Source organism: Dermacentor silvarum, chromosome 6, assembly GCF_013339745.2.
Source record: "Dermacentor silvarum isolate Dsil-2018 chromosome 6, BIME_Dsil_1.4, whole genome shotgun sequence".
Lineage (NCBI taxonomy): Eukaryota > Metazoa > Arthropoda > Arachnida > Ixodida > Ixodidae > Dermacentor > Dermacentor silvarum.
In genome coordinates, this window is record NC_051159.1 from 188,009,504 (window position 1) to 188,022,954 (window position 13,451).

The 13,451-nt window shown below is 49.6% G+C and overlaps 1 protein-coding gene across 1 annotated transcript; it reads left to right on the forward strand.

Moving 5' to 3' along the window:
* The first annotated feature begins 797 nt into the window (after positions 1-797).
* LOC119455248 (uncharacterized) lies at positions 798-1,973 on the forward strand. The gene has a single exon (XM_037716648.2). It carries the CDS (start codon positions 798-800, stop codon positions 1,971-1,973), a length of 1,176 nt encoding a protein of 391 aa, XP_037572576.2.
* The last annotated feature ends 11,478 nt before the right edge of the window (positions 1,974-13,451 follow it).

Genomic DNA, 13,451 nt, shown 5'->3' on the forward strand with positions numbered 1-13,451 from the left:
ATCATTCATCATGTGACTTTGATGCTTGTTTTGTGGTTTTTCTTTTGAAAACGAGTGCTGAGCTGTATGCTGTGAAACGATCATTTGTTTCTTTAACTCCCTCGGCAATTTGCCATTATGGACGCCTTTCTTAGTGTTTTAGTTTTTATTAATTAATACAGGTATCATTAGCGCTGTTAGATCCAAGCAAAACGGAAGTCTACACAGACTCGAGATCGGCAGCCAGAGCATTCACATTTCAGGCCGTCTGTAAGGAAGTCGCCAAGATACTCGAATGAAAAGTACTTGTTCATCACACCATCACCTGGTTCACGGCCCATGTAGGGTCGAAAGTAGGGGGGCTTGTCAATGCCAACGAATTGGCCCATGCTCTAGCGCTAGGTCTCGCTTGCCGCGCCGGGCTATCCGGGGCGCAACACTACATTTGCTAGTAGGTACAGCGTTTGACCGCTGGCGCCACGCTGCGCCGCTCGCACGTACAGCGTTTCTAGGTGGTTCCGTTCACCGAGGGCGCTCGAACGCAATGATATGGCTTGCACGAATGCTGCCCATGGAAGCGTGGCTGTATGGAACCAATATACTTGGAACCTCTTTGCTTAAGCGTGCTTTATAACTCAAGCATTAAGGGATACAGGTATGCAGATGAAGAAATTAAAGTTCTAGATTATGCGGATGACATTGCCTTCTTTTGCATCGATAAGCCCAGTATTACTGAGACAATAAACACTACCTTGCGTTTCTGTGAAATGGCAGGAGCTAGTGTAAATTTTGATAAAAGTAGGGGGTTTTGGCTAGGCATGTGGGCTCTAACTCCCTCTGTGTTCTCGAATATTCATTGGGATCAGTCTTCGCTGCGATATCTTGGTGTGCCTCTCGATAACTTCCGTAATAGTGGACCTCATTGGACATCCGCGATAACAACAATCCGTCGAAAGGTGACAACCTGGCAGGGACGCGACTTCTCCATTTTCGCAAGAGCTAAGGCGTGCAATATATTCCTGGCTTCTAAGCTTCTTTATGTTCTGCAGGTCTTGCACTGCTCCCGCATCCATGTTCAGGCATTCCACAGAATATTTGCATCTTTTATTTGGCAGTCATCATGGGAAGCCATGAGAAGGGATAATCTTTTTCTTCCACTTGAGAAGGGAGGTCTCAGTCTTGTGCATTTGTTTGTGAGACAATTGGTCATGCGATTATTTTACCTCAAAAATGTCCGTCATCCTTTCCTCCTTGCAGTTAATAGAACACGTCTTGCTTCACACCTCCCTTTTCTTTTTGTCACGACCAACTCTGCTCAAGAACTGCCGTTATGGGGCTTCCTAAAAGAACTCGTGGATACTATCTCATTTTTAAAAGCCAGATTCACGTTAGAATATTTATTTAGCGTTGATCGAACATCGCTAAATATAGCACTTGTAAATAACCTTTTCCCTGCACCTATGTATAGAAAGCCATATCTGTCTCTATTTGGTCAAGATGTTCTTTGCCGTGTTCGTCGAATGTGTATAACGCCAGCAGCGAAAACATTTTTCTTTAAGCTGCACACTTCCACTCTGCCAGTTAAAACATGGCTTCATGAGAAAGGATTATATGTACCGTGGAATACAAATTGTAGACTGTGCAGCCAACCTGAGACAATAGAACATTGCTTTATTCTTTGTCGTGATGCATTTTATTTTTGGGACATTTTACAAAGAACTATCAAAAAAGAATTTCCTCTAACACCTTACGGTATCCGGTTCCTTCCTTTCGAAAAGACAATCAGTAATGCACCATACGATTTGTTTATGTTATTAGGACTGTATTCATTATGGAGAAGTCGAATGATCGACAGACATGCCGAGCCACCCCGCTCGACAAGGTCTGTCTTTCGAGAAGAGGCTGCTCAAGTGCGGAGTGTTGTTGCAACCCTTGACCCCGTTCCTGAATGGATTTCGTATCTGGACGCTTGTGTCTGTTTACCCGATTTTTGAACTTTCATTCGACTTCCTGGCGTGTGTGAATTTGTTTTGTCATGTATGTATATATGTAACACAACTAATTTTCGCATATAACTACTAATATTTCCATGCAATAAAGAAAAAAAAAAGTGGCTGTATGGCTGAGTGGTTACGGCGCTCGCTACGGGATCTTGCGTACGCGGGTTCGAAACCCGATCTGGTCACGCTTTTCCCTTTTTTTTCTCTCACTGTTTGCCAGCGCGGTCGCTTGAACCCCGGCGCCACGGCGGCAGCCGTGGTGCCGGGCGCCGACGCGAAGCGGCGGTCGTTGGAGTGTTGCGGAGCGCAGCGTAGCAACACCCCAAATAAAAAAAATACTGCTCCAGTCAGGTAGACTGCTCCCTCCCTGATAGTGAGATTATATTTGGATCATCAAAACAGTGATGCGTTTATAATACCACCGATCCCAACAGCAGGCTAGTCACCACCAGCCCAGCGTTTTCTCCGTCAACGCCTCCTCCGTTCCAACGGCGGCGGCTACAAACAGGGTACGCGCGAGCGGCGCAGCGTGGCAAGATCCCGAAGCGAGCGCCGTAACCACTCAGCCATACAGCCACACTTCCAAGGGTTGCATTCGTGCAAACCATATCATTGCGTTCGAGCGCCCTCGGTAAACGGAACCACCTAGAAACGCGGTACGTGCGAGCGGCGCAGCGTGGCGCCAGCGGTCAAACGCTGTACCTACTAGCAAATGTAGTGTTGCATCCGGGGCCGGTGCACCGGGCGGGGCCCGCGACGGGTCTGGTCCGATGGTGGCGGAGACGGATCCCCCCCGGCTTCAGGGACATACTCTCCACCTTTAACGTAGTCACAAAGCATTATTAACTTGCTCGCAGGACATTTTGTAGCGTTAGCTACGCTGGCCTAGCCAAGCCCGTTTCGCGCGGCACATCAAGAGCCGTGCTGCGCATGCGCAAGGGTCAGTGATGTCACACGGCATGCGCACCGGAGCCACCGGAGCCGGCACCTCTCGCGCACTCCGCCGCCGCCGCGCGCGGATCACCGGCGCCGGTCTGCGCATTCCAGAGGAGTGACGTCGTAGCCGTGGTAGACGCACTGGCGCCGGCGCGCGCTCGCTGTGCAGTCGCCGTCTGACACTGCGCTGGAGCAACACCCTCTAGAAAAATATTTTTTTCTAGAGGGTGTTGGCTGGAGCCGCTGCGCTTCTGACTGGCGTTTGCCAGTGTGGTATAGCCATGGAGAAGGAGAGCGCAAATGCTGCTCAACAGCGCAGAAGAACGGAGAAGCTTGACTCATAAGAATAATCTTAAGAATAATCTTAAGAATAAGCTAAGAATAATCAGCTGAACCTTTGCTAACGCTACGTATATCCTGGCATAGCCGAGCTAAGCCACTGCAACTTTTTTTTCGTTGCCCCACCGAAACCTATCACGGCCTCAATCGGTTACGCTTAGGTTATTACAAACGCACTCGTATCCCAGCCTCTCGATCTATAGTCGTTTCGCGGAGGTCTCCCCTTCGTGTCCCGACTGCGGCGGATACAGCGATTTCAACCATATGCTCTGGCAGTGCCCCCCTTTACAGCATTACACGGATCAAGGGATCTCGCAAGACGCATTTTATTCACTGATCAAGAGTCATGACTGGTTCAATCAACTGAAGGCAGTCCAGAAGGCCCACGATGTGGCGGTGAGGCTTGGCCTTCCCGTCCTGACGTGGGAGCGGCCCGCGCTCCTCCCTCCATGAAAACGGGGGGTGACTATATACTTCAGGACATCAATAAAGTTTACTACCTACCTACCTATACAGGTAACACTAGTTAAGTCGTAGGCTCGGTTTGAGCGGTGAATTAAATTTTATGCGTGAGTGTCAAATGACTCATTGAGCGAAATGCAGCTCCACTATCGTGAAACCTGGGGAGGTGCGGAGCATGCAGTGATGCACCGCTAATGGGCTCATACTGCCATAAGCAATGGCTCATAAACGCGGCCTCTCCATTACGACGACAGAAGAGAAGTGAAATTCTACGCTGGAATGATGAGCGGCAACGCAGCCAGCTGTGGAAGACGACGACGACGAACGAGGGATCCTTTAACAAGTTTGTTGGGTCCCAAAAGTGTGTACTTTGTAATTGTATAGTTTACTTATGTTAAATAAACTTTCAAACTTTCAACACAGGAGCGCTCGGCACGCGCTCCAATTGCCGAGCTCGAGCATGAGCCGCTTACTTACCGTGACGTTTTTTGCTTACGCCAACGACACAAAAATTTCCTTGGCTGGTAGAGGTATACAGCTTCGCTGTAAAATTTGCTGACGCCAGGCTGTTATTCGCAGCGTGTGAATAGCGGGGGCGGGGCGTTTCAGGACGGCGTTAGCCAGGGGCGCTATAACGTAAAATCAACGCACAAGGCCGTGTCGCGATGCGTTTTGACGTCGCAAGCCTTCTTTTAACGTGATAGCGTTACGGGCCCCGTGTCGCAGAAAATCTGGTGTCGGCATCCGGCGTTGGCATCCTGTGAGTGAAAAATATTCTATACGCCACTAAAGTACTTCTACCACTGAGGTTGCTCACACTTTGTCTTGCATTCTTCACAAAGGTATTACTCGGAATTTTGCGAAGGACAGTTAACAAACAAATGTCATGCAAAAAAAAAAAAAAAAACCGACAGCCCATGCCTTACGTGTTAAATGTTCTCAGACTCAAATATTAAATGTGCGAAACAATAACACAAGATCAGCCCACGCAACAGGCCGCGTTTATACCAGAAATCTCGCCTTCGTGCATAGCGTTTGCCGCCAGCGTTTCCCGGTAAACATTACGGTTACGTAAGCTGCAGTTGCCGGGAAGCGTGAGAAGCAGTCAAGGATCTTTGAAAGCTATCGCGTTCCACTCTTAAAGGCGAAGCGTAAGCGTCCTCCAAATATTTCAACACAGCAAAACACATTAACGACGTCAACGTGTGTTGACGGTCCGAAATATTGAGGCCCTCCAAATCAATATCTAAACCAGGTAAGTGTTATTCCTTGACCAATTCATGAAAATAAAAAAAATTGCACCAAGTTGTTATTTTTTCATTCATTCATTTGCTAACAGAATGCAAATTGCTAACAGAATGCTAACAATTGCTAACAGAATGCGTCTTCACTAGCGTAGATTGCATCGTTTTTTCTACATCATAAATCAAATTACCTAAGAGGCTATTAAAATGACTATAGAGTCAATAATGAGTGGTTTTGAGGTTGACTGCACTAATGTCTAAGTCATTACATACCGTCATTACAGACTGTAAGAAGTCTGTAATCTGTACTGGCCCAAGATTGAAACAAACCCACAACTTCAGCTCTGATAAAACAACTGTACCCGATGCAAATTATTGTAAATTCCGAGCGGAAGAAAAACCTTATCTCATGCGCCTGCACAACGTTTCAGTTTGACGAGATACCTTTCAAGCAAATTCTGAAACGCATAACATTTTTGCATTCCATATGGTCTCTTTCTGTCAGCCCTGTTACACCTGGCTTGGGATCACATGACAAGCTGTCAAGGGAAAACAAAAGCCTCATCTCGTGTCCTTTAGACGGGCACTAAATACACCGCTTTGCCCTGCACGAACGCAGTCGTGGAATCAGGGTGCTTCGGAAGTGACAGTCGGCATCTTCAAGGAGCGCGTATAAGCCTCATCGATGAAGTCACTCACTCACCAGGAACATCACAGGAGTACAGACATCGGCGGAGCGGCTCGTGAAGCACACTTCTAATATGCTGCCACAGCGAGCGTAAGCAGCGCAGGTCCTCCCAATGATCTCAAAGTGACGCTTTCTCTCACGCCTCAGTATGCTCCCTCGTCGATACTGACCCAGTTAGCAGTATTAAAAAAAAAAAAAAAAGCAGTCACTCCATCGTCGGCAAGTGCACTCAACTCCGCCTGGAATGTGCGTCACAAATATGGCTGCTGCTGACGTCACCACTTCAAAATAAAAAAGTACGGCGCCGGGTACGGCTTCATGCCAACCCCCCTCGCTGTCATAGGGTTGGTGGCGTGACAAAGGAGGCAAATGAAAAGCGAATATAGCAGTGACGTAACCACTGCCGAGTTCGAGATCCTTCAAAAGTTTACCTCTCTGCTTTAATAAATGGAGATATCACACACAAACAAATGCGTGCCGACGATGAAAATCGCAACAGACTTAGGCCGAACCGTGTATGTTTATCTCCACGGCTACAACAAACCCAATAAGAAGGAAATTGATTTTTATATGCAGCTTACAGTTCAGCTGTTTCGAATATCGTTCGATGCTGTTAGAGGTTATCATGGAGCGTAGGCGTGTGCGGTGCTTCTTACGGGCCACTCTGAGGGTATCATTTGTTGCCTTGGAAACTTCACGAGAGTGTGCTTGGAATAGGTGTTCCCCGAACTAGCTCTATGCAAATAGATCTGCTCGATTCAATCGTTAATACCTGCAGTTTACAGCCTCATCGAAAAACCTTACGTCTTTCCCACAAGTTTTCATTTCGTTCGAAAAGTAGAGCAGCTACACTGCCAAAAATGTCGAGGCAAAGCAAGAGCAAAGAACCCGAGCCAAATGGGTCGCAACCTAGTTGGACGACGTTCAGAAGAAAAGGCAGTGCGCAAGCATCGCTCCAAGTATCTGATCGGAAGCGTGATGTTGAGTCGAAATGGTCTAGATACCTGACAGATAAGACCCAACTAATGGATTGAGAGCAAACAGCGGAACATCCGGGAAATGCGGCTTTCCCGCTCTCCACTTCTCAACCCTCTTTCTGAAGTAATTAGCCATCTAGTGCAAGGCCTTCGTTCTACTTGGCTGAGTTCTTTAGGAGGCCAAGGTCCTTTAAAACAACATTTACGCTCCCAACGGCGAAACGCACATAGAAAGAAAACGCGGGGTCGATGGTAATGAAACGTTTTCGCAAGGTAAGTTTGGGCGGACCACTTCGACTTGCGGTCTCTGTGAGCCGCGGCGAATGGCGACTGCTGCGCTCTGTCGAACTTATGGCCATTTCCATAGGCCGGTCGTTCTTTACGTGTATTCAATAGGCCTGGAGCGTCGCTGCGGATATTGTCGGCGCTCTCGGCCTCACGCGCGGTCACTGGAAACAACCATTAGATTCATTAATGGCTGGAATTACGGTAAGTTGTGATTTACGTAAACCGTACGCGAAGACCTCACTTTGGCTCAATGTATTCTGGACAAATGCCCTTAAGTAATGCCTCGTTAGAGGAATAGAGGCTTTCAAAGGTCTAAGATAGCTACAGCTGCATTTTACCTCATGTCTATGGACATCTGCATTCACCAATCCTAACCTCGTGGCCACTCCAGGAGCACACCCGCTAACCCGCTATCTGAATATTCTAGCACAGACGCCAAGGAATTAGTTCGTTCGAACCCTTTGCAACACTGACTTCTGCTTTGAGAAAATTGCTGCTCGCGCCTTCTGCGCGCATCATTTGTTAGCGCTGTAGGCATTGCGATGAGCGCCCTCTGAAGGCATGCACACGAAAGTTGGTATGATAAATCTGCCATTCATTTGCCACTGATTTAGCTGCCGAAACCACCAAACTAAGCACACAAGACAGAAAAAAGACTGTCCGAGACCGACAGTGAGCACGAGTGATGAATGCATGCCACACTCACGTGAATTCACAATTTGGCAAACATATTTCGAAGGCGCAGACAGTGCGCAGGCAGTGCAGGTTTGTTAACAGTCTGGCGATGTCTTCCTTGTGCATGGATCGCCAAATATTTGCTCATGCAGCAAGGTTAGTTGGGGGCTATGTTTAAATTTGAGCGATTGCTTCGGCTTGCTGATGCCTGTTGGCAAGCATGTTTGAGGCTGTCATTTTGAAAGGTTGAATTAATTATACATACGTGTTTTCTTTCTGCTGCTCTTTTCAGGTGCTGATGATTTTTTTTTCTTGCAAAACTTACTGCAGGCAAATTCAACTTCCATTATACACATGGTCATGACTACTCTTTCTGCTTTCAGCCCTTGCAGCCTGAATAGCCTTTTACGTCCCATATATAATTTAACTATGATGTTTAATTACTTTAAACAAGGCTCTTGCAGTGCTTAGAAACCACGACATATCCACGTTTTGCGTTTGTTTCCGAACGTCCAGTGCGGGCTCAAATAGCCTGCGAACTTCAATTTATGGCCCTGTTTTAAAGAAGTCATTAACTCTGCTCCATAAGTTGTGGTGAAGGTCAAGATTCGGAAACCCCGGCGAACATGTCCTAGCCGCTCTTATAGAGATTTAATCTTTATTATATGTCTCCCTATGTCAGTACATGGGGTTGCTCGTCCATGCGGCACCTTAAGTGCTGAATCCCCGACTCTTTGCTATGGTCACTGCAACGCCGCTTGACCGCGATTATCTGCAGTGACGGAACGGCGTCTTAGCGGATAAAATATTGCTTGCTGGTACGACATCATGGGAGCAGGAAGGCAGAACAAGGAACTCAATTGTGTAAAGTACGCCCTGAATAATGATCCTAGCGGTGTATGCGGCTGAAGGTTCGATGGGCTCCGTCGTGGCAGTATGAAGTACAAGGCCAGAAATTGATGTGGTGATCTTCCTAATCTTACGCAAAGAGTCTCACGTATGACGGAAACTGCAGCGCCCGTGTCGACGAGTGCGAATGTAGCGGCTCCTTCAACCTGTATTTCTATGATGTTTTACGGCGATAGCGGAGGTCTTGGGCATTTCGACAAGCGTGCAGCTCTTGCCTCCGAAGCTACAGCGTTTAGTTTCCCTCGTTGGAAGGCGGGCGACGACGCATCGGCGATATTGAACGGCGACGCGGTGATGGTGAACGACGGCTGCTGAAGTTCTGGCAACCGGTCCATAAGTTCGGCGCCGGGTTCGAATCAGCCTTCTGGTGGGCTGCAGGTACATGTAGCTCAACGACGACGTCCGGACGCGGCAAGTGACGGCGACAAAAGCGCGCCACGTGTCCCGCGATACCGCATGAGAAGCATGTCGGCCGATTGTCCCGCGTGCGCCACGGATCTTGCGGCCGTAAGTACTGAGGGGTCCTTTGGGGGACAGGAAGAAACGCTGGGCGCGGTGGCGGCGTCGAGTAGGGGAGTGTCGTTACTCTAGGACGCGACACGGACTTCAGCGTACGTCAACGGTGCAGTAATCTGAGCGTGCTGGTGGGATGGTGGAAGGGCCTCTGCAACCTGCTCGTGGATGGCCTGCTGCGCGGCCGAGGACAAAGGTTGGACCTCCTGGGTGAGAGGGAGCAGCGAGAGCTGGCGGGCCACCTCTTCCCGAATGAAGGCTTTGATCTGAGGTAGCAGAGACCCGTCATCAGCCTGTCTGTGAGCAGTCAACAAACTGGAAAGGGAGGCCACGTGAGGAACAGTTTGGCGGGCGAGCGCTCGTTGCCGGCGTAATTCGTCGAAGCTTTGGCAGTATGTGACTACGGCTGCAACGGTGGTAGGATTCTTGGCCATGAGCATTTGAAAAGCGTCGTCGTCAATGCCCTTGAGCATTTCCTTAATCTTATCTTCCTCAGTCAGCGTTCGGCTCACGCGGTTGCAGAGATCGATGACGTCCTCGATGTAACTAGTGAAAGTCTCGCCCGACTGTTGCGCTCGTTGGCGAAGGCGCTGTTCGGCGCGAAGCTTTCGCATGGCAGGACGACCAAATACCTCCACGAATGCAGTCTTAAAGTCATTCCATGTCGCAATAGTTGCTTCATTGTTGCGGAACCAGAGGTGGGCGACATCCGCAAGGTAAAAAATAACGTTGGTGAGCTTTGTCCGATCGTCCCATTTGTTGTGGTTGCTCATCCGTTCGTACGACGAAAGCCAGTCGTCGACGTCAGTATCAGCGGTGCCACTGAACACAGCTGGGTCTCCTTGACGAACGGCACCGCAGCTGACTGGCCCAGTTGGCGAAGTGGGTCGCTCACCGGCGTCGTCTGGCATGGTCGTGGGGGTAGCGGCGGGCAGAGTGCGGCTCCGGAGTTCCAGGGCGAGTCGCTAGGGTACGCAGCACCTCCACCAAATGATATGGAGTTTATTGGCGTTTGATCCCAGTCACGTTAGGTCCAGCGCAAAAAGCACCCGAGCAGTTCCATCCAAACGCCAGCGCGAGGAAACCATTATCAAGGATCGTTCCCTCCAACTTGAAACAACCTGAAAGCCTCCTACAAAATCCAAACTCTAAGGTCCGCCACCAACCAGATCTCGCGGATTATCCAACGATTAACAAGAAGCCGCAAGGGCATGAGAAGAGGACACGCTCCGCCTCGTCTAGGCCCTGGTGATCAGCAGAGTAACGTATAGCATGCGTATCACTACCACTCGCTAAACAAACGCGACCAAGAACAAGTCGATGCCATCATCAGAGGCGCGTACAAAACGGCCCTGGGTCTCCGTGTCACGCCCTCAAACGAGAATTTAGCGGCTCGTGGGATCCACAACACCTTCGTTGAGCTGTCGAACGCGGTTATGGCTTCGCAAAAAGCCAGACTACAGAACACGGCGGCGGGCAGAGCATGAACTCCACGAAGGACGACGCAAGGCTCGCGTCGACAGACAGCGCTGACAATTCAAGGGTGACCCTTACGTAGCGTACAACGACGTAGCGGCGTACCCTGCAGGGGGCCTCTTCGCGGTAGCCGCCGTGAACGGGAGAGACAACTCCTTGACCCTCGAGGCCTCCGTCAGGGAAAAGACCCCACCTGTGGCTGAGACCATAGCTGCGGCGCTAGTAATAAAGCAACAAGACAGGGTGGGCAGGGAAGTTCATGTCGTTACCGACTCGCTACATGTCTGCCGTAACTTTACCAACGGACGAACACCGCTGCTGGTGGCTCAGATTCTAGGCCCGAGGCTGCAAGAATCCCAGTCAAATCACGTGGACGCCGGGCCACGCAGGACTGGAGGGGAACGAAAGGGCGAACGCCTTAGTTCGAGCGCTAATCAACCGAGCTGGGCAAAACCAATCGTCTCATCAATCCCCACCCTTTATCTTCGTTCCCCTGCCATCCAATTACTGCGACCGCCTCGAGATCCAGCGGCTCAACCGCAGGATTTATTCTCCCGCTCTCAAAAAGCTCAGCACTGAAGAGGCAGTAGCTCTCAGACTTATTCAGACTAACATATTTCGAAACCTACACAGATACAGCGAAATGTACCCACAAACATATCGCGGCATCTGCCCCCAGTGCGGCGACACACGCCCTACACTCTTTCACATCTCGTAGGGGTGCGGGGGCAAACCTCAACACTTAAAGACACCTAGCACGTCATTTGAGCGGTGGGAGGTACAGCTGACCGGTGATACCCTGGCGGGACACGAAGCTCTCGTCTAGCAAGTATGTCGAGCAGCCATAGCCAGTAGAGTCCTGGAATGAGGACACCACCCGCTCGACCTCAAGATCAACGACCTCGATGGTCCAAATAAATGTTTTCTCTTTCTCTTAATTACTTGTCGAAGCATGTTTTATGCTGTTAGTATCATTTTTATGCTGTTAGTACCAGACCGCATTCCGCAGCGCCCTCGACGACGGCGCCGACCGAGCTGTAACCGAGCCGAACATAATCTGGACGCGAGCGGGCGGCGCTTTCGCGCGCGTTGTGGGAAGAGTGTCAGCACCTCTCTTACTTATTCTTACACCGTGGTTCTGTTACAATTTTTTTTCTCTCTTTCTCTTGATCTCATTTTCTCTTTCTCTCCCCCGAGCATAGCGCGCGCCGCGCATGTATCCTTCCGTCTCCTTAACGTCCCGTGTAAAGGCAACATGTGCACGGCACGGAGAGGAGGCGAAGCGCACGCCGTTCCGCAAGGGGGTTGCTAGGCAACCCAGGTGACTCATCGCTCAGGGATGTTTTTTTTTTTTTTTTTTTTTTTTTGTTAACGCGTTACAGACTGACGGTCGGCTTAAACAGCATCGCTGTTAAAAAAGTTGTCGCAGTTTCACCTGAAAGGTGAAGCATCAATTGCGATAGCAAATTTGAAGAGAGCTATACGGAGTAATGATAGCAGCTTTATCAGCTGTATAAACTTGGACATGCAGCAGCACCGGCAACACGCAGAACTGTTGTCGACGCCGTCGGCGTTTTGCCCGCGTTCGCTCAAAATGCGTGCGGCGTTGGTGACTGTTGCCGGAGCCTCTGATATAAATAGGCACTTGGTGCCGCAGCTAAACGTCGCCTCCCTTCCCTCCCCCCCCCCCCCCCCCCCCACGGCCTTTCGTGCGTCGGAAGAAGACACGTTTGCTCTACATATATGGTGATTGTAGAGGAGGAAAGAGACGCCTACTTCTGCAGCCCTTAAGGGAGCACAGAGCAGAACGCGCGTTTGTTATCCGCCGTGCGTTCACTCCCCGTGAAAGCGCGCGTCCCTCGCGCCCTTTCACTCGCACATACAGCGTTCGGCGCGCGGCGACGATTTCATCTCCATTGACGTCATACGGAACCTCACGGCGACGGCGACGGCGACGCCGACGGCAGAAATCTGCTTTTGAGTGTCCATATAATTGCTATCTCAATAAAAAAGAATTATGGGGTTTTATGTGCCAAAACCACGATCTGATTATGAGGCACGCCTTAGTGGGGCACTCCGGAATATTTTTGGCCACCTGGGGTTCTTAATGCGCAGCCTAAATCCAAGTACACGGGTGTTTTGGCATTTCGTTACCATCGAAATGCGGCGGCCGTGACCGGGATTCAATCCCGCGACCTCGTGCTCAGCAGCCCAAACACCATAGTCACTGAGAAACCACGGCGGGTCAAAACAGCACCGCTGTTAAAAGTTGTCATGAGTGCTCCTGCTTGCTCAATGTACTTGGCAATTAGGCACCGTACTGAATAAGGTGCAAAAGTCGTGCGTGGCCGCGTGACAGCCGCGTATGCCCAAAACTCAACAGATCGCAGGTCGATATAATCGGGATATCCATTGCGGCGCTGAATACGGCAGCGACCGCGGAAATGCGGTCAACATCAACCGCGCACATTTTGCTTTCTGTGCGACAACTAATTTAGTATATGGTACCAAGGCAGTCACGACATCTCAAAGGAATGCTCGCATAGAGTTAAAAAAAAAGAAGAAAAAACGAGAGATGAGAGAAATGAAACAACGTGTTTTTAAAGAAACACGACTCTGACTGTTCTCGATTGTCTCTTTTGAAAACGAGAAAATTCGAAAGCCTTGTGTTGCCTGTTTTTTCTTGATGAGAACCTCGCGCAGATCCATCACAGAATAAGATTAACAAAAGGCGCGTGCACATTGAAGCTAAACTGTATTGACGGTACGCAAACTTGCGGTTAGGTTCAATTTAATAAATATTTCAGCTTGTCGACATATATTTCTTCAGTCGTTCGTTGCAGTTACGCAGCAGACCGGCTTACTGTACAGGTTTCTTTTTTTTCTTTTTTTGTAGGCGAGTAGGTATATCCGATATATCTCGAAAAGAAAACAGACCTACATCGACATTGCACCATATGCAAGT

Excerpts from the sequence above, each read along its gene's own strand:
- LOC119455248 (XM_037716648.2), top strand. The coding sequence starts at position 798 with ATGTGGGCTCTAACTCCCTCTGTGTTCTCGAATATTCATTGGGATCAG.